The 20,341-nt window shown below is 39.2% G+C and overlaps 1 protein-coding gene across 1 annotated transcript in view; it reads right to left on the minus strand.

Annotated features, from left to right (window-relative positions):
* Positions 1 to 433: 433 nt before the first annotated feature.
* Positions 434 to 20,341, minus strand: part of cc2d2a (coiled-coil and C2 domain containing 2A) — a 35,962-nt gene continuing 16,054 nt past the window's right edge. Inside the window, exons 17-37 of the mRNA XM_081387239.1 lie at positions 19,632 to 19,809; positions 19,395 to 19,548; positions 18,550 to 18,697; positions 18,333 to 18,471; positions 17,908 to 18,111; positions 16,449 to 16,541; positions 15,655 to 15,746; positions 12,651 to 12,818; positions 12,484 to 12,577; positions 11,725 to 11,834; positions 10,500 to 10,596; positions 10,322 to 10,420; positions 9,032 to 9,208; positions 6,725 to 6,928; positions 6,542 to 6,631; positions 5,775 to 5,888; positions 5,268 to 5,402; positions 3,328 to 3,450; positions 3,182 to 3,240; positions 2,253 to 2,430; positions 434 to 1,686 (exon numbers count right to left, since the gene is read on the minus strand). Coding sequence (XP_081243365.1) covers positions 1,498 to 1,686; positions 2,253 to 2,430; positions 3,182 to 3,240; positions 3,328 to 3,450; positions 5,268 to 5,402; positions 5,775 to 5,888; positions 6,542 to 6,631; positions 6,725 to 6,928; positions 9,032 to 9,208; positions 10,322 to 10,420; positions 10,500 to 10,596; positions 11,725 to 11,834; positions 12,484 to 12,577; positions 12,651 to 12,818; positions 15,655 to 15,746; positions 16,449 to 16,541; positions 17,908 to 18,111; positions 18,333 to 18,471; positions 18,550 to 18,697; positions 19,395 to 19,548; positions 19,632 to 19,809 — 2,845 coding nt within the window. The 3' untranslated portion in view covers positions 434 to 1,497. The remainder of the gene's footprint in view (positions 1,687 to 2,252; positions 2,431 to 3,181; positions 3,241 to 3,327; positions 3,451 to 5,267; positions 5,403 to 5,774; positions 5,889 to 6,541; positions 6,632 to 6,724; positions 6,929 to 9,031; positions 9,209 to 10,321; positions 10,421 to 10,499; positions 10,597 to 11,724; positions 11,835 to 12,483; positions 12,578 to 12,650; positions 12,819 to 15,654; positions 15,747 to 16,448; positions 16,542 to 17,907; positions 18,112 to 18,332; positions 18,472 to 18,549; positions 18,698 to 19,394; positions 19,549 to 19,631; positions 19,810 to 20,341) is intronic.

Genomic DNA, 20,341 nt, shown 5'->3' on the forward strand with positions numbered 1-20,341 from the left:
CAGATGACCCAGTCTGTTGTGATTGGTCTACTGTGCTCTGATTGGTCAGATGGCCCAGTCTGTTGTGATTGGTCTACTCTGCTCTGATTGGTCAGATGGCCCAGTCTGTTGTGATTGGTCTACTCTGCTCTGATTGGTCAGATGGCCCAGTCTGTTGTGATTGGTCTACTCTGCTCTGATTGGTCAGATGGCCCAGTCTGCTGTGATTGGTCTACTCTGCTCTGATTGGTCAGATGGCCCAGTCTGTTGTGATTGGTCTACTCTGCTCTGATTGGTCAGATGGCCCGGTCTGTTGTGATTGGTCTACTCTGCTCTGATTGGTCAGATGGCCCAGTCTGTTGTGATTGGTCTACTCTGCTCTGATTGGTCAGATGGCCCAGTCTGCTGTAAATGATCTACTGTGCTTTGATTGGTCAGAGCAGAGGTCTGTTTTGATTGGTCTCGCCAGTTCAGAATTTTTTTATTTTTCTGTTAGGAGACAAAAACTTCATTTGTTATGGACTTTGATATTTAAAACTTTGCAGACGTTTTACATTCACAAACAGCTATAAAACACACCAATAATAAAGGTAATATTTGAAAAAGCAAGATTTTGATCCTCGGAAAAAGAGGAGCCAAACAAACAGTATCTATGAAGTGTCCAGGTAAAGAGTGAAGCATCTTGCTGTAAAACTGTCATCAGGAAGTTCACAAAGTTTGATAAGCCTGAAATCAACACACTGATACTAATAACCAAAAAACACCTGCAAGACCCAACAAGTTCCAACCAAACACAGCTGATAACAGCTGACAGATCCGTTTCTGTCTGTCTGAGGCAGACGAATACATCAGTCACACACAGTGATAACATCTCTCTGTACTAAAGAGTCTCTTAAAAGATTTACAATTTCACATGCAAAGCAGAGAACAGTTAAAAGCATCTGCACCATTTTATTCTGTAGCACAAATATTGCATAATGTGCTATTTCGACACTTAATTGTGCCTCAACAATCAACTGAATCAGTTCAGTAGTGTGCTTACCTCAGCTTGAACCAGTACAGTTAAAATATAAAACTATCTATAAAGGAATAAAGTATTCAACTGTAAAGAACATATTCAGGTGATATTTTACCTCATTATCAAAAGAAAATATGAAAGTGCAATATGACCTAGACACGTTCTTGGTGGGTTTTGTGAGATTCACCCTAAAAGAATGATACTAGGGAAAAAAAGTACAAACTTAGCAATCTAGTGTAATAAAAATTGTCTTAAATTATTTCATACAAATCGGTTCAGTACAAGCACGAAAAACATACAGAATAAAAATGTATAAAAGTTTTAAAATCACATATAAATAACATCATAGACTCTTTAAAAATAAATAAGAGAACTAGTATTAGTAGACGTAGTGTTAAAACACACTGGCAGGCACAGGAGCACTACAAAATCAAAAATGTATGACATTGATTTCATATACAGCATATCTAGAAGTCTTTATATTATTGCTCTGCTGAGATCTAGTGTGCACTGAGCAGGGAGGCGATGTAGACCCAAACGGAGAGCACGTTACCGGGGTACGGGTGCACGTGGACCGCCAGGGCAAACTCGACGTTTGGCGCTTCGGCCTTATGAACCCCTGTGCTGTGAACGGCTTCAATGATTGGCCGAATCTCTGAGAAAGGAAGGTGCAGGGGAAACCCAGATATCTGAAACAGAACAATTAACATGTATGATTAAATATCATCTCAATGAGCACGCCTGGCCCTTATACTGATCTGAGAACAGTGTTAGCAAAACGAGCTGGCAATTGGGCTGCATGTCACGCTATGTGAGTGTTTCAGAGAGACGGAGATCAGGATTGCAACATAAACATTTATTTACACAAACAAAACAAGAGTGAATCCATGCACGGGACAGGGAGAAGTAGACAAACACAGAGTAAATACAAAAACAGGGAAAGTCAGACAAAAACAACTGACAACGACGCACACGATACATTCACAAAGGACAACAACATCAGACACTGAACAAGGGAAACAATCCGCAGGATAACGAGAGGCTAACTAGCAACAGGTGAGGGTAATCAATCACTATGGCAACAACAAACAAGGGTAACTATAGAAACAAAGTATACCAGGAACTAAACAGAGGATGTGAACATTGGGAACGATGGGAACAGAAAATACACTTCAAAATAAAAGTCCAAACAGCAAAAACAAGAAACACAAAACCAGGGAACATTTAACAGCATTATTTCTATCAGAGCACTCACCCTGTATTCTCCCAGAAGGCTTTGCAGCTCGAGGCGATGTTCCTCAGCCACCTCTCGTCCTCCGCTCAGCTCTAATTTTGGCAGGAACTGGCGTAGCGTAGAGATGCAGTAGCGGTTCCAGCGAGTAGGGCGACGTGGACGCCAGTCCATGATCTTCTCCCTCAAAACCTTCTCTATCCTACATCACAGCACAGATGATTACTGCATGAATATCATTTCATAACATGCCCTAGAATATGTGTGCCTACAGTGGATATGTAAAGTCTACACACCCCTGTTAAAACAGTTGATTATTGTGATGTAAAAAAGTTAGGAATGCACAGATATGATCATTTTGGCCGATACCGATAATTCTTCTTAATTCAACTCTTTTTGAAAGATGATAACCGATATATTGGCCAATAAATCTAAATCCAAATTTTTATAAAAAAATTTGAGAGCCTGATTACAAAAACAAAAGTCTCCCCATTAAAATCCACGTCCCAAGCACACAATTATAAGGATGTTTTTTGATGTAGCCGATATGACAGACTTGTGTTGCATTAATTGTATTTTCGTTTTCAAAGTGATTCCAATCATATTTCAAGCAATTCAAAACCATCATGTTGAACAGAGCGCATCTGAAGTGTCTCAGCTGAAGGAAATAATACATTATTTATCGGCTTTATTTTATATATGCCAAATCTTCTTGTCAGGCCGATAACGAAAACATTAAAAATGAACATATATTGGCCGATACCGATATGGTGGCCGATATATCGTGCATCACTAAAAAAACATGAAATAAAGATAAATCATATCAGACCTTTAGCATGTTTAATGTAAAAATTGCAAAGTGACATATTTCAGAGAAAAGAGATTTAAAAAAACTGCATAAGTGTTCACACCCCTGAACTGGTGCGTGTCTAAACAAGGCTTTTACAACTAACCTGTCTTGTAACTCCTCGGCAGCTGCTTTGTCCGTGTGTCTGTACACTAGTGCCTCCGGCTGAAAAACATCACTCAAAATCAATTCTGACAACACAATGTGTGACTCTGTTAAATGGAGGCCTGTGATTGGTGGAGCCGTCCTCACCTGCACACTAGAGAGGCCGGGGTCAGGGAACGAGCGCGAGAAAAACGGTTTCCAGAGCTTTGGCTTAGAGACATCAAAACTCATTCTCACGGGTGCAGCGTACGGCTGGATATTAAACCACACCTGAGACACACGGACACAAATATACGAATAATCATACACTATTTGACCACATCACATAAAATAAAAGTCAAAACATACTGGAATCAACTTCAGTGCAGCTTAGACAGAAATTGCATTTTTGTGCAAACAAGTCAAAAGTTTTTAAATATTTTTTTTATGTTTTTCAGGCTCTTCTGCTCACCAAGGTTGCATTTATTTGATCAAAAATAAAGTAAATATTGAGAAATATTAGGTAACACTTTATTTTACAGTATCATTGTTACATATGTTACATGTACTTACCATAGTAATAACAGTAAATTATGCATAATTACATGCAACTAACCCTCAACCAAACCCTAATCCTACCCTAACCCGTAAGTACATGCTGTAAATTATTATTACTCAGTACTTAAATATATAATTACATTGGAACAATGACACCTTAAAATAAAGAGTAACCAAATATTATTACAATTTAAAATTTTCTGTGTATATATTTTTAAGTGTCATTTATTCCTGTGATCATTTCTGATTATCATCAATGTTGAAAACAGTTGTGGAAACATTGAAACAACATTTATTTGAAATAGAAATCTTTTGTGACATTATCAAAGTCTTTACTGTCACTTTTAATCAATTTAATGTGTCCCTGCTGATATATATATATATATATATATATATATATATATATATATATATATATATATATATATATATATATATTATGAATCTTATCCCAAACCTTTGAATGGTAGTGTATCACAGTTTCCACAACCTACACAAATAAAAGTTAATTAACCACTTCTGACTATTAATGAGACTTCTGGTTTTGTGGAGTGCTTTGTTTGTAGTTGTAGTGTCAGATCCAGATCGCTCCACAAATGCAAATGTTTCTCTCTTAATATGCATCTTTTTTTCCCCTGAAAACAGTGGCTGCTATTTAGTTTTCATCCGGTTTATAAATAAGACTGGGAAATGACGACTACACTTCACCACATCAGATGAAATTAGAGTCCGTTGTGCCACATTGCGAGCGGTTGATGTATTATACATGACAAACAGGCATTGACGAATTATGTAAATTTTTTGAACATGTGGATTTGAACTGAATCGACACACTAGCAATGTCTTTTCTAAATAAGCTGTTGTCACTGTTATGAATATGCAACTACTGACATAAACCTTGTATTTTGCTCCTTGTATCTTAATTTACAGTGAGCAGAAAAAAAGAGTGAATGGTTAGCAAGCTAGTTATGTCAGAATGCACATGTCAGTCAAGTCTGAAGCAAGACGCAAACCTGTAGCAACGACGTCAGACTGTCTGATGGCAGATACGTACAAATAAACAGGAATTTTCTAACTTTTGAGCAATTTGTTACTGTTTTATACACATTGTCATATTAAATGCATTTCGATGCATATTATTGTTGAATTTTTGAATTTTGAAATTCTGTTTTCAACATTGATAATAATAATACTAAATGTTTCTTGAGCATCAAATCATCATATCAGAGTGATTTCCGGAGGATCATGTGACACTGAAGACTGGAGTAATGATGCTGAAAATTCAGCTTTGATCACAGGAATGAATTACAGTTTACAATAAATTTACATAGAAAACAGTTATTTTAAATGGTAATAATATTTCACAATACTACTGTTTTACTGCGTTTTTAATAATATAAATGCAGTCTTGGTGAGCAGAAGAGACTTAAAAACAATAAAAAATCTTAATTATTCCAAACTTTTGAACAGCAGTGCGTTTTAAATGGATTGTAATATGTATTTTAGCACAGATTAGGTCAGTTGTGTGAGTTTTATGCGGTGATACTAACGTTGTCGGAGTTGATCAGGCAGCCGATGGCCTGTAGGGGGCAGAATATGTCGTACTGCCCGTAGTGCTGCCCGGTGCTGGGATTCCAGATCAGATAGCGGTTCTGCTCATACGTCAACACGTACGCCGTAGGGCCCTGAAACAGTGACACAGGCGTCAAACAAAAACACATCTCCACTGATTTCCATTGATGTCTGTTGTCAGTCTCTCTAACACAGAGATGAGAAAGATGTGACTGTCCACTAATTCTTTCAGATGCGGTCACATTAGCATAGCAAGTGGGTCATTTAGCAAAAAAACGGTCCTTGTCTTCTGTCAATAGTGTAGCGACGTATCATATGAAGCACAGCTCACACACAAGTCACTGTGGTTCAAACCAAGCTTTCTGTTGGTCAGTGTGGCGAATTCGTGTGACCAACTTGAATCTGATGCGAAATCTTTCATCGTCACGTGACACATTCTGATTCTGACAACACGATTAGCTTGGAAGCCTGTGACTGAGACTCACCTCAGGAATGGCGGATCCTATGATCAGCCAGGCCCGTTTCCCCATTGACAGGAAGTAGTTACAGAGCAGAACAGCATGCTCCTCCTCATCGCCAGCTAGCAGCGTTAGGAATTGCTAAAAACAGCACAAATTAAACATTGGGCATATATATATATATATAGTCAAATTAAAAATTATTCAGACACCGAATAATTTTTACGATTTTTTTTTACTAGTATATCTTTTTACTAGTGGGTGCAGGACACTATAGTTCATTTATGTAAGTGAGGAGTAAACTGTGACATTTTATACCCAAATATTCTTCATTCAGTGACTACCAGTCAAATTTATAAAAATTTAGGACCAAATATGATTCAGACACTTTGATCTGACCTGAAGTGTTTTTTCTTTAACTGCTAATGCGACCTTTTAACACACAGACTGAACACAATGAAGCATTGCTTGGTAACTGGTTGAGCTAAACTGGTATTTTCTAACTGTGTAGTTAAATAGAACAGATATTCAACATAACTCGTCTGTGAGACAGTCTAACAGAAGGACGGACAAAACCAGTGAAATATCAACTGATCTGATCACTCTGAGTTCTGCTCATATTTTAGCACCATTTTCTAAACTATAGTGAATAAACTGTGATAATGTGAGAAATGTTGAAGGTGTCTGAATATATTTTGGTTTGACTGTATATATATATATATATATAACACACACATATATATATATAACACAAACTCAAAGAACAGAAGCAAGTGATGAGAGAAACGCCTCACGTCGCACGTGCTCCATAAGTCACAGACTCCTGCGAACGACACGCTGTCTGGAAGAGAGGGAACGAGCGACACGTATCGCGCAACTAACTCCTGAGGAGAGACAGAACGGGAGGATGAGCAGAAAGACACCAGAGAAGGAGTGCCACAGAACGTGTGTGTGTGTGTGTGTGTGTGTGTACGGACCGCGGTCTCCTGAGGGCTGTTGGGGAAGGCGTCCAGCAGCTCCTGCGGAGGGTTCAGAGGTCGTATGAAGCGTGTGACGAACACGGTTTTGCCGTTGATGTCGATGACGGTGGAGAGACAGGGCCGGTCGGGGAAATGCCGGCTTGCCTCCTTCTCAAAGACTTCACTCGCTATCAGCAAACGCTCAACTTCCTGAGTGTCAAACTGAGAGGAGGGAAAGGTCAGAGGTCATTTAGCACAGTGCTTTCTCTTACATTAATTCATTTGAGCAAAATGTTAATTTTACACATTGCTAATCTTAGATACAGTACATCCACTACCGTTTGGGGTCGGTGTGATTTTTTTATGTTTTTGAAAGAAATCTTTTATGCTCACCAATCAAAACTTCAGTAAAAACAGAAATACTGTGAAATATTATCACAATTAAAAATAACTGTTTTCTATGGAAGCTTGTTTCAGACATGGAATAAAAAAAAAAGATAATTGCAACTTTTATCTCACAATTCTGATTTTTTTCTCACAATTCTCGCTTTTTCTTCACAATTCTGACTTTTTTCTCTCAATTCTGACTTTTTTTCCCCCTCAAAATTCCCACTTTTTTCTCACAATTCTGACTTTCTCTCAATTCTCACTTTTTTCACAATTCCCACTTTCCCCTCTCAAAATTCCCACTTTTTTTCCCCTCACAATTCCCACTTTTCCCCCACACAATTCCCACTTTATTCCCCTCACAATTCTCACTTTTTTCCTCATAATTCTCACTTTTTCTTCACAATTCCCACTTTTTTCCCCTCACAATTCCCACTTTTTTCATCTCACAATTCCCACTTTTTTCCCCTCACAATTCCCACTTTTTTCCCCTCACAATTCCCACTTTTTTCATCTCACAATTCCCACTTTCTTCCCCTCACAATTCTCACTTTTTTCCTCATAATTCTCACTTTTTCTTCACAATTCCCACTTTCCCCCCCCCCTCACAATTCTGACTTTTTTCCTCTCAATTCCCACTTTTTCCCACAAATCTGACTTTATTAATTTGCATTTGCGACTTGATATCACACAATTGCGAGAAGAAAAGTCAGAATTGTGAGTAAAAAATATTATGAGATAAAAAAAATGGCCTTTTTTTATTCAGTGGCGGACACAAGCATCCTTAGTTTTCCATTCAATATACTGTAAAATGTAATTTATTCTAGTGATCAAAGCTGAATTGTCAGCATCATTACTCTTGTCTTCCGTGTCACATGATCCTGCTCAAGAAACATTTCTTATTATCATTAAGTTGAAAACAGCTGTGCTACTTCATTTTTGTGTGGAAACCATGATACATTTTTTCATTATTTTAACATTATAAACATGTTTACTATCACTTTATGGCATCCCTGCTGAATTAAACTATTTATTTCTTAAGAAGAAAAAAAATCTAACTGACCCCAAACTTCTGAATGGTAGCGTATAAACTCTTTATACGCTAGAGAGATATTACTCTTACTGATCTAAACAGAGCTCCACTAAACACACAACACTCACAGGGATGTTCTGGGTAAAGCTACAAGTAATGCAAGTAAAGCTCTTTAATGCTCACAGATGCTGTCGATCACGACAGAAAATAATTTCAACTTATCTCTCCATTAGTGAAAACAAACACAAATCGTGTAATGCACTTACGTACAATCAAAGTCTATGGCGAAAGACATTCTGAAATGTTTCAAATAGAAATGTGTGTTTGTTAAAGCACTTCGATTAATTTATCTGCTTCAAAAGTGTTTTATATGAGCTGTGAAGTTTCTAAATGGTCCTTTTAGAGGCGGGCTACAGTTCTGGCTTCCTGTGGGTGGATCCTGTCTCTTTCTGACATGTGCATTTCATGTGAAAATCTCTGTTTACTGGCATTATGACTTTACACAGACAAGGCTACTAATAAATGTTACAACATTGATCTCATCTTAACATAAAACGTTAAAATATGTTGGTCATACTCCAAGAAAAGTGTGTATTTTATTGTAATTGAGGGATAAGTCGAAAATATTTCCTGTGGTAATCGACAGCATTGCTGAACTTGTACTGATCCCAGAATATTCCTTAATAAAACTAGGATATCTGGGATATCAGACTCCAAATCTCTGTTACCTTTATTTCCTTCATCTATTAAAAGCAGTCCGAAGACAAGAACGAACAGAGAGAGAGAGAAAACAATACTGAAAAAAAGTGATACAAATCGTACTTTACTCCTAAAAGCCGTTTTGGTTAAGAAGATGAGAATTAAAATGCATAAGCTCATTTGCATCCTCACACATGCTCCTGTACCTTCTCTCTGATGGTGTCTCCAGGCACCAGCTGGGGTTCAATGGTGATGAAGAGGCTGAGGAAGGTGCCTTCGCTCAGGCTGCGGATGGTGTCATATCCCCCTTCACTGCCCAAACTTCGCTCCTTACTGTATCCCAGCAGCACTGGAGGAGTGGACACCTTAAACGTCCCGTCAATCTAAACACACAACGTACAAATTCAACTAAACAAAGATCACAATCAATCAAACCTGGATATTTTCAGCTTCACTGAAATAAAATAGCCAATCTAATCTAAAGGGTGTGTTCACACTTGTAGTTCGGTTCTCTTTGCTATTTTGGTGCGAACAGCTTTTATGACGTATAATTTGCAACAGAATGACACAAAACAATGCTGTGTTCAGGGATAAATGCGCTCGTTGTATGTGTGTATCTACATATGATGATATTTTGATCAGCTGAGAACTCGTGAAGAGCTTATAAAACGGTTAAATGAGATAAAACAGCGTCAGGAATCCCTTTATCACACACACACAAATGAAGATCTGCTGTGAGGAGACGTGGTTCTGATCCTGAACTGAACTGTGATGGGAAACATCACGACTATAGTGAGAAAAAACGGGTATACTGGAGCATTCAGACCTTTTTAGGGTCGCATCTTGTAACATCACGTCCTGTTTTTGGTTTGTTTAGATGTCTTTGCTCAGTGTTGAGTTCATATTTCAGTCGAACCGCAGCAGAATGCATTTGGAAGTGGATCTTGGTCTACTTTTTTGGTGTGCGCGGTTTACACTTAAGGCACATTCACACCAAGGACTATACCTGTAAAGATATAGTTCTAAAAATCGTTCTAAATATTAAAGAATAGCATAGTCCACACCACAACTATAACCATAACGGCACAGTGAAACAATATGGTCGGAATAACTTTCAGAACGATTTCTTTTTTTTCCAGCTGATGAATGATATTACCATTGACAGCCAATCAGAATCCATCCTGCTTTAAAGAGCTTTTACAAAACTGGAGTGTGCGCTTAGAATAAACAGAACAATATCATCCGTTGGTGTGGACACTAAAATAGTTGAACTGTACCGCTATACTAGTAATATACTCAAATGAACTGCACTAACAGAGCAATCGCACCAGAGTTTGTTTTAATTGAACCAAACCTGCCACATGTGAACACACCCAAAAAGGGTTTGGGTTTCCATTGATGCATGAAATCTTGTACTTCATTCCTTAACATGACAGTTTCTACTAGAAATGTTGAATGAGAGAGTTAGTATGAAGTATTAGCGTGTAGCATCTTGCCCGAGACTGCAGGTAGATGGTGCTGAAGGGAATCTTGATGGAGCCGAGCCAGTGCCTCTCTATACGGGTGTGAATGGTGTTTCCTCTCTCCCTCTCGTCCTGAAGGAGTGAAGACCGACCGCTCATGTCATCATCACATCATGAAGATTAACATGACACACTTCTGAATGTTTCTCACCTCCACCACATCACAGAGAACCTCGTCGAAGATGTTGATGAAGACCTCGTCTCTGACCGACTGCAGACTGGTGGAGCTGTAGTCTCCGTTTGGAGCACTGAGTGAGATCGAGGAAAACTAGATGATTCACATCATGATAATATACTTCAGCTCAATGTGAAAACTGAGGAGATAACACTTCTGACTAAAAACTGCCTACCAATCCAGCATTTTAAGGCATCATAAGTGCACTCCCAATATGAAGGGACATTATGTGGCCTTCTAAGACACCTCATGTTTGGCCAAATTGTATCATCGCACAATGAAAAAAAGGAACTATGAAGAAATGGAAAATTTTCAAGAGAAATAAATATTATTAATATACATTTATTTAAAAATATATATATACTTATGCATCATTCAATACTGGGGAATATCAATTAAAAAATAGATATTCTGTTCAAATAAATAATAAATATTATTCTTTTTTTTTTTATCTTTATGCTTCATTCAGTACCGGAGAATTTCAATACAAATTTGTTCAAAGAAATAATAAATATTATTAATGTATTATTTTAATCTTTATGCTTCATTAAATACCGGAGAATATCTATAAAAAATTTATAAAAATTCTATTTTGTTAAAAGAAAATAATAAATATTATTACTGTATTTTTTTTATCTTTATGACTCATTCAATACAGGAAAATATCAATAAAAATACATTTTGTTCAAAGAAATAATAAATATTAAGTATGCATTAATAAATTAATAAATATTAAGTATGTTTCATTAAATACCGGACAATATTAATAAAATAAAATCTGTCAAGAAATAATAGATACTACTGATGCACTTTTTTTTTTTTAAGACTTGTGCTTTATTCAATACTAGAGAATATCAAGAAAAAAATATATACATTTTCAAGAGAAATTATAAATATTAATTTTTAAAAAATATGTACGTTTAATTCAATACTGAAGAATATCAAGAAAAAAATACCTATTTTACCCCCATTTTGTTCTATGTGCTGTAGATTTTTATGCTTGTTAGACTATTGTGTTATTAGTTTAGCAACATGCTATTTGTGTGTTGCTTGGAGCCGCTGACTATGCAGAGTGTTTCAAATGAGCCACGGTTAAGGTTTGGTTTCAGTCAGGAAGACAGCAGCCTATGTAGACAGCAAGCCGTTCACTAGGTTTAAGAACAGAGCTGATGTGATGTTACACCGGCTCTCAGAGCCTGACCTGAACGGCAGAACAATCTCCTCGTTCCAGCAGGGGTTTGGACCCTCGGCGGTGGACGTCTGAAGCACTGAACGCTGGAAAGACACCTCCACAAACGGCCTGATCAGAGGCTAAAACACACATACATCAACACACAGATATAGCTAAAGCTGCAGTAAGCGATTTCTGATATGAAAATGTGATTATTTGCTAGATGTCTGTTCTGTGTATGAGCTGAAAAAAAATATGGTGTTTCTATGGTGTAAAAGAGTTTCTATGGTGTACATAGTGTTTCTATGTACAAAGAGGACCGGACCGGTCCACGGACACTCAATTGGTAGGAGGTGTATCTGCTCATGATGGGGGGGAAAGAGAGGGTGAACAAGCTGGACATTTGTAGAAAGACTACAGAAAGAGATATAGCTGAGATATTACCAAAGAGGAAAAAGGTCATGAATAAATTTGGGCTAGTGTTAGTATTCGAAAAGCTTTCCAGCGCTGTAGGGACTTCAGAGAGCGGGTAGGACTGAAAATGGACTCAGATGTTCCTTTATGTTTACTCGATACCTGAATAACACTGGTTTTGGAATCAACATATGCTGTTGTTGTTGAAACATAGTTGTAGTTATTTTAGGGGCGGAGCATCATAGGGAGGGGTGTGTTTGTTTGGGTGTCGATTTCTAATATAAACAGTGTCTCTCAGAAATCGCTTTCTGCACTTTTAAATATAATTACAAGTAAAGGTACAGGATTGGTGCAGTGATGCCGTCATGCTGTTACCTGTCCGAAGGGCCACTCACTGCCCTGGGACGACACAGGAGCTGGAAATGGCTCTGTGAATGATCGTCCAGACTTAGCCGACACAGGTGGTTTGCTGAAAATACAGCAAACAATACATGAGAGAAAGCATTCTTCTTATCGGTTAATTTCCCTGGGTGTAGGGGTACCTGGCATAATGTCTGCGGACAGGGATGTCGTATCCTCTGATAATGTTGACCAGGAGTCTGATGTCTCCATCGGAGAGGTTTTGAGCGGTCACCTTCTTCCTCTCCTTCCTGTGAGGCTTCAGGGGCCGCTTGGGCTCGGCCAGTTTGAACAGGTTCCAGCCCAACACCCTGCAAAAGCATCCGCTGAGAGTCAGTGTGGAGATATCCCATAACACACTGCAGTATTAGTGAGGGATTTCAGTTAACATTCAGCTTGAACAATAGACATTGAGACAAAGGACTTCATCAGCCTGACACACAGTGTGTTGATTCTGCACTGACTTGGTTTAGAATTATTTTAGCTGGCAGAGAGAAAGTAACTGATAATATTGTGTCTAAAATTCAAGGATTTTGTTTATTGATCTGCTGTATAAAAGCAATATCATACTCCCAATAATGCTGTTGTTCTGAATATCACTGTGGCTGTGAAAGCTTAAGCAGAGAAGATTATCTTTCAGCCTGTTCCTCACACAAAGCTTTAATCGTTTTATAATGTTGGTCGATGAATGATCTCATTATATGGAAAAGAGCAGCCTGAACATTCAGCTAAACCTCTCCTTTAGACCGTGTGTCCACCAAAGCGTTTTTTCACGCAGCTGCCGTATTTTTTCAATTGTTTTTAATGGCATTTTTTTACTGGTCGCCGAGAGTTGAAGAATGTTAAGCTTTGGGTAAAACGCAGCACTCATCACTGTCACTTTTTACCCAACCGTCCAATCACAGTGGAGGAGGGGCGGGACTAATACCACACCGACCAACCGCCACAGTCTGCTTGTACAACGTCAACAGACGACGACAACAAGCATAATAACGGAACAAAATCATTTAAAACAAGAGCCAGAGAAAATACGTTACATTGTATCGACATTTTAATGTAGAATCAACCCAGAAACAAAATATGTGTGAAATGAGATACTAGTAACACTTTCGCGGATATTCGCGGGTATCATAACAAGCAAAGTGTCTCAAGTGCCCATAGCTAGGCGTTTTCAGCTGGCTAAAAACGCTTTGGTGGACAACGGCCTTGGTGCTCCACAAAGAAAGAATTTCATATGGGTTTGGAACACAATGCAAAGAGAATATAACTGCACACTTTCTAAAGCACATTTTATTATTACCAACGTTTCGGCACAGCAAGTAGCCTTTGTCAAGGTATAATTCCAACCTTTGCAAGGAATTATACCTTGACAAAGGCTACTTGTTGTGGCGAAACATTGGTAACAATAAAATGTGCTTAAAGTCCCCCTGTAGTCTATAATTACATCCCTTAAATCTTTTTAGATCATCTTTCATCACCAAAATTACATATTTTAACCTTTTAAAATCTTTTAAAAAGTTATTCATGGCTTAAAATAGCTTGAATGTAACTCGACACCCTTGCCTCATTTAGTATGTGTGGTTCTATGAATATGCAAATGAGCCCCGCCTCCACTCACTCACTCAGCTCAGAGATCCACTCGTTGACGATCACACATTCTGACGATCTGATTGGTTACAAGGTAGTTTGTGACGTCAGAAACACCAGCGATTTCAAACCGTTTTTGAGACTGTCTTTGGTTCACTGCAGTTTGAAGGAGAAAATACTCAGCAATGCTGTCGACTTATGAATTATATATATATATTCAAACGCGCATACCTTTGGACTGAACACGTAATGTGCATATGAGAAATGTCTGCATTTTTGAGGTTTGCACAGAAATAACGGATAATCGCTTGCACCTTCGAACCTATTTCAGGGAGTGTGTTCCCGAGACACCAGGCACTGTTTTGTGCGGATGAGCGGCAGGAGCGCGTTAAGGGTTTTCCTGTTAGAACGGTGTTGTGTTAGCGACCCCTGAGTTAATAACTAATGATCTTCACAACGGAAGTGAATCAATCAATCAGAACTAACTTTAGCTGGACAATAACTTTATCCTAGCTGTTGTAAAGCCAAAACAATCTGTTACGGTAATTTCCTATTATCTCTGTAAAGCTGCTTTGAAACAATCCACATTGTTAAAAGCGCTATATAAATGAAGGAGACTTGACTTGACTTGAATTTACACAAGGTTTGTCTTAAAGCATATTAAAAACACCACATAGACATATAAACCACATTAAAAACTGGATTTTCCCCACAGGGGGACTTTAAGGGAGTGTGCAGTTATATACTCTTTGCATTAAGTCCTTTCCTTTAACTTGCACCTCAAAAGGTGTGTGTTTGCTTTGCTGTGTTTGGAGGATATGGGTTTGTAACAACATGAGGGTACACACATACATTAGTACTGCTGCTCTAAACACACTATCAGTACTCACCATACAGCAGATTAAACACACAAACACTCTCTGAGTGTGTGATTTCCACAGTAACACACACACACACACACACACACACACACACACACACACACACACACACACACACACACACACACACACACACAGCAGTGTGGGACTGGACTCCTCTAACATACTTTACACTGACTAATTCTACAGAAAATGGCATCTCATGAACACACAGATCTGAGGGGAGGAACACAAGGAAAATAAAGGAATACAAAAGACTGAAAAAAGAACGGAAAAATCCTCAGAACATACCCAGCACCTGGACCACTGAATATACAAACATACAGGAGAAAAAAAAGAGAAATAAAATACGAGAGCTGTCAAATAAAGATCACTTTATACAGATAAAATAGATAAAAACTGGCGCTCTGCAGTCCGTGCTCAAACTACACTGCCCATGGCATGAACATACCATAAACTGCTTCTATATAATAATCATCATCAAATACAATAGTTATTTAATTAACTACAGTGCATTAACTGGATTTAACTTGAAAGGAAGAGCATTTGTTACTGGGCGAGTATGTGTACCAGACCATATCTGAATATGACATCTAGGAGTGGGCGGAGTCTTAAAGATGAGGATGCCTCCATACGCCTCTATTTAAAGTAAATGAGATCAACAATAGAGACGTTTTACCCGATGCTGGGAACCTCGTCCTCCGAAACCACGTCGGACAGGATGAAATGATGCTTCGCTATAAGGGAACGATTAATGACTGACTCCCGAACCTGAGACAGAGTGACAAACAGAGAATTTGATTTTAAGGGCCCTTTGCAGACCAATCCATACATACCACATTTATCCTATACACAACTCGCATTACTGTCCACTGTCCTTTCATGTTAAAAACATCAAGACAAAACAGAAGAAAAAAAAAGATATTTAGGGTCGGTGCGATTTTTTATTTATTATTAAATAATAGTTTTATTCATCAAGGATGCATTATATTGATCAAAAGTGACAGTGAAGACATACATAAAGATTTATTTTTGAAATAAATGCTGTTCAAATTTCATACAAGAAACGTGAAAAAAAAAACACTGTTTCCACAAAAATATGAAGCAGCTCAACTGTTTTCAACAGTGATAATAATCAGAAATGTTTCTTGAGCATCAAATCATCATATTAGAATGATTTCTGGAGGATCATGTGACACTGAAGACTGGAGTGATGATGCTGAAAATTCAGCTTTGATCACAGGAATAATTAGATTTTAACATAGTATATTCACATAGAAAACAGTTATTTGAAATTGTAATAATATTAAAAAAAAATACTGTTTTGCTCTATTTTTGATCAAATAAATGCAGCCAAGGTGAGCTTGAGAGACTTCTTTCAAAAATATTTGTAAAAATCTTCCCGACCCCAAACTTTTGAACGCTAGTCCAAGTAAGAAAGAAAGCAAAATAACTCCATAACTCATCACTCACTTTTTGCAGATATTTAGCCACGAGAGCTCGATGTGAATCAATGTGCTCTTTTGTATCGATGATCTCGCCATCCTTTAGTCTCTTCTCATAATCCTGAAACAAAATGATGACACAAAACCACCCATTTGTTCTGACATATGTTCAATTAACATGCAAACTAATTACATACTTCCTGAAAGATAAGGAAACCTACATTAACTGTACATTTCATTCACAGACTTGCCATGACATCTTGCACAGACACCTACTCGACACTAGGTGGCAATACAATAAACTATAATAATTTACCTTTTTTTTTAAATGTTTTCTATTTAATCTTTAAATGCAACTTTCGACTCCTACCTGGACGGTCTTCCCATTTTTATATATCTTTTTCAAACACTACCTCTTTGAAGCCCTTGGCCATTCATCTAGTCTGGACTATCTTAGGACACCCACCACTTCACAGACAGTTCTGTTGTAACCATGTTGGACACAGGCCGTTTTCACCGAGCGGCAACCTTCCAGTCTCTCTCTTGAACCCAACATGGAAGTGACTTAAACTGCAATTCAGCGACTGGCCACTAGAGACAGGCTCCAAAAGAGAGTCAATCCCATAAACCCCCATGTTAATATGCCCAATTTTACAGCAGAAAAAAACGTTTACAGCCTGGTACAGAAAGTGGTTTTGGTCTATATAGCTAATTTTGCCCTTCATGAAAACTATGTCGGGGGTGATTTTTTCACCCGGGGGTTTAATTTATATTAAGCCTTAAAGGTGGTATCAGTGATTTCAGGCCCAAAAATATTTTTATCACATTCATCTAATCTTTCCTAACGATCCGCTAGCTGCCCGCCCCATAAGCATGCCGTCAAAAAAACGCGTCTCTGTAGGCAGCCTAGGCTCTGAGATCTGCACACAAAAACAAATGGTTTAGCCAAACACTCAAAACCAAAACAAGTAGTGTTCCAACCAATCACCGACAGGGGGAGGGTGTTGTGAGGTTTTGAGGCAGCTTCTTCTTCAGCTCTGACTTCGCGTGCAGCCGTGCACGAGCACAAAAGGGCAGCTAGCGGATCGTTAGGAAAGATTAGATGAATGTGATAAAAATATTTTTGGGCCTGAAATCACTGATACCACCTTTAAAGTTCTGCATAATTAAGGGCGTGGCCACTTGAGTGACAGGTGGATTGCTGCTGCTGTCACTACTAGCCGTTTGTCTGCTGTCTGTTACAGCAAACGGCTGTCTGCTGTTTGTCTGCTGTCTGATTAGCTGAGGTGTCACGTCACCTCAGCTAATCCCGCCTTTTTGCCCATTTTCTGTTATCCGGGAGTGACGCGCTGCCAAGATGGCGACGAACGGCTCTGCCCACTTTGGGCTTCAAAAATGCTCATCAGAAGCCTACGGGTGACGTCACTGACACTACAGACACATATTTTTCACAGTCTATGGTTTTCACAGAGGTTAAGTGATCTCACCTGGAACACATTTTGGGATATCTCGCGCTCCATGGAGGGGACGCATTTAAAGTGCCGGAACTCCGCCACCTCCTGACTCCGCAGCCTCAGGAGACGGAAGCGACGGGAACGCTGCAGCTCCTCATCGCTCACGAAATTAAACTCCTCCTGAAGCTGCTCCAGACGAAAGTATTCAGGAACCGCCATATCTCCACCACTCACCACCTACAGACACAGAGAGAGACACCAAGAATAATAGATTCCTCTTGGTATTTTCTACAGTGGTGTTGAGTACTCAAATATTTTTTGACTAAACTGCATATTTCTCCATCAATGTCAACGGACTGGTGCTGGTTTCTGTCTTTTTTCAAATTAGAATGGCTAATAGGCACAGTCTTGTGACTCGCAATGATTAAAGGTGCATTCAAGATTTCTGGGAAGAGTACCGAGAGTAGTTGCATGATGGAGGTGTTGTTGGGGTCGTTGGGGTCGAGGCGAGACTCAGCCGCCCACTTCCCCAATTTCTTCCTGTCATTCAGACTAGATGCCCCGATACAGGCAATAGCGTCCATCTGCCCAATACCACTGAAGAGAGAGAAAACAGTCCATCTTATCCAGCACAACTCTGAAAACAACACACTAATGCAGGGCTGGGTCTCTGACCTGTACATGCCCCCTGCAGGCTGACTGGACGGGGGAGCAAGGGGGACGTCATCTTCCCCTACAGCCCATGACACGCAGCAGGAGAGCTTCCCTGACGTCAGCAGGGTCTGTGTGCTGGTGCCGTCAGCCTCGAAAGAGAACGGGACACCTACCACAAATGAGATATAAAACAACAGCCTTTGCTTTGGGGGGAATGACTATGATGCACAGAAATTTGTTTAGGCAGGTTTTAAGAGTGTTTATTACACGGCTCTGTGGAATACTTGATTCTGATTGGTTAATAGCGCCATCCAGCGGTGTGTTATTCCTAGATAACAACTGAGGCTCATCTGGGTTACTGAAGTCAGCAGCGCTATACGCTTGTTTTTTCTTCGTGGAAGTTTTGCATTTGTTGAGCTTATAAAATATATAAAAATATTTTGTGTACAGTTATTTAATTATGCCATCCAGCATCATTAAACACGCTCTCTCTTGTTTCATACAAACGCAGCTGCTGCCATTTTGAGACTATTGTTTTGTACACTGTTGGATTATAAGAAAACAGCTATGATTTTAAAACAGTTTAATCTGAAATCAATAATCTCTTAATCTGAAATCTCTTATCTCCATAATTATTTATGTGGTGAAATGTTGTGTAATAAGTGGTGTGACTGCACCGTATCCCTTAAATGTCCGTCTAGTTTGAACATGCCGTGCTAGCAACTGCTCTCTCCGCTGAAGCTTTGCGTTTAAAGACATAATAAAATATATCAACTCCGTTTCGCGTCGGGGTCTTCATCACCCTGTCGGGGGTGGGGTTTATTCTGAGATAACAACCGGCTGGATGTACATTATCCCTGACTTACCACTGCCAACACCCTCGTGGTTGAAGGTGACTCTCTGGTTGCTGCTGAACTCCATCTCCTCAGATGGTGCACTGCTGGTCAGGACAGAAGATTCTGGAACCGGCACACACACCTCCACCAGCAGGGTGAAAGATGAGCCGACACCCTCAAACACCTGCGAGACAACATCCAGAACGTCTGAAACGCATAAACACAAACGGCGGAGGAATTGTGCATATACACTCAACCCAACCATACCTGCAGTTTGATGCTCTCTGGCCAGTTCACAATCTTCAGGTTGAAGATCTGACCAAAGTGGACTCTGAAATCCATGTTGAGGGCTCGACTGTCCGTTCTGGAAACTTCTTTATCGTTGTACAGGACCTTGATGAAGAGGGCACGTTTGGACACATCCTCTCTACGAGCAAACTCGGCACTAGACAAGGCACAAACAAAAACTAGTTTACTTTTTCTGGAGAAACGCTGAGTCTTTACCCAGGCAAAAGTGACGGAAACAATGCAAGGGTTGATGGGGGTTTTCAGCGAGTTGTTAAGGTGTCCTGAGTGGTCTTAAGGTTGTAATGGTGTTATTGAAGTTTGACTTTCTAAAGGCACAGACACATCAAACCAACATCAATGAACTAGCAGCAACAAATCAGACTGTGTTGTCACCTTGTGTTGTTGCCTTAAAGGGGTCATCGGATGCCCATTTTCCACAAGTTGGTATGACTCTTTAGGGTCTTCGTGTAAAGTTTGTAATATACTTTGGTTAAAATTCCTCAATGGTTGTGTAAAACAACACCCTTTTTACCTCCTCAAAACAGCTCTGTTCACAGTGACCCTTTTCGGTGCATGATAATGAGCAACTGCTTTACTACAACTGTTTTACTAGTGTCAGCAGTGTAGAATACACTGCAAACAAGGCCGAAAGATGCTCAACGATGACCCAACACTGGCCAACCGTTGGC

The sequence above is a fragment of the Scardinius erythrophthalmus genome (assembly GCF_964197995.2).
Source record: "Scardinius erythrophthalmus genome assembly, chromosome: 15".
Classification (NCBI taxonomy): Eukaryota; Metazoa; Chordata; class Actinopteri; order Cypriniformes; family Leuciscidae; genus Scardinius; species Scardinius erythrophthalmus.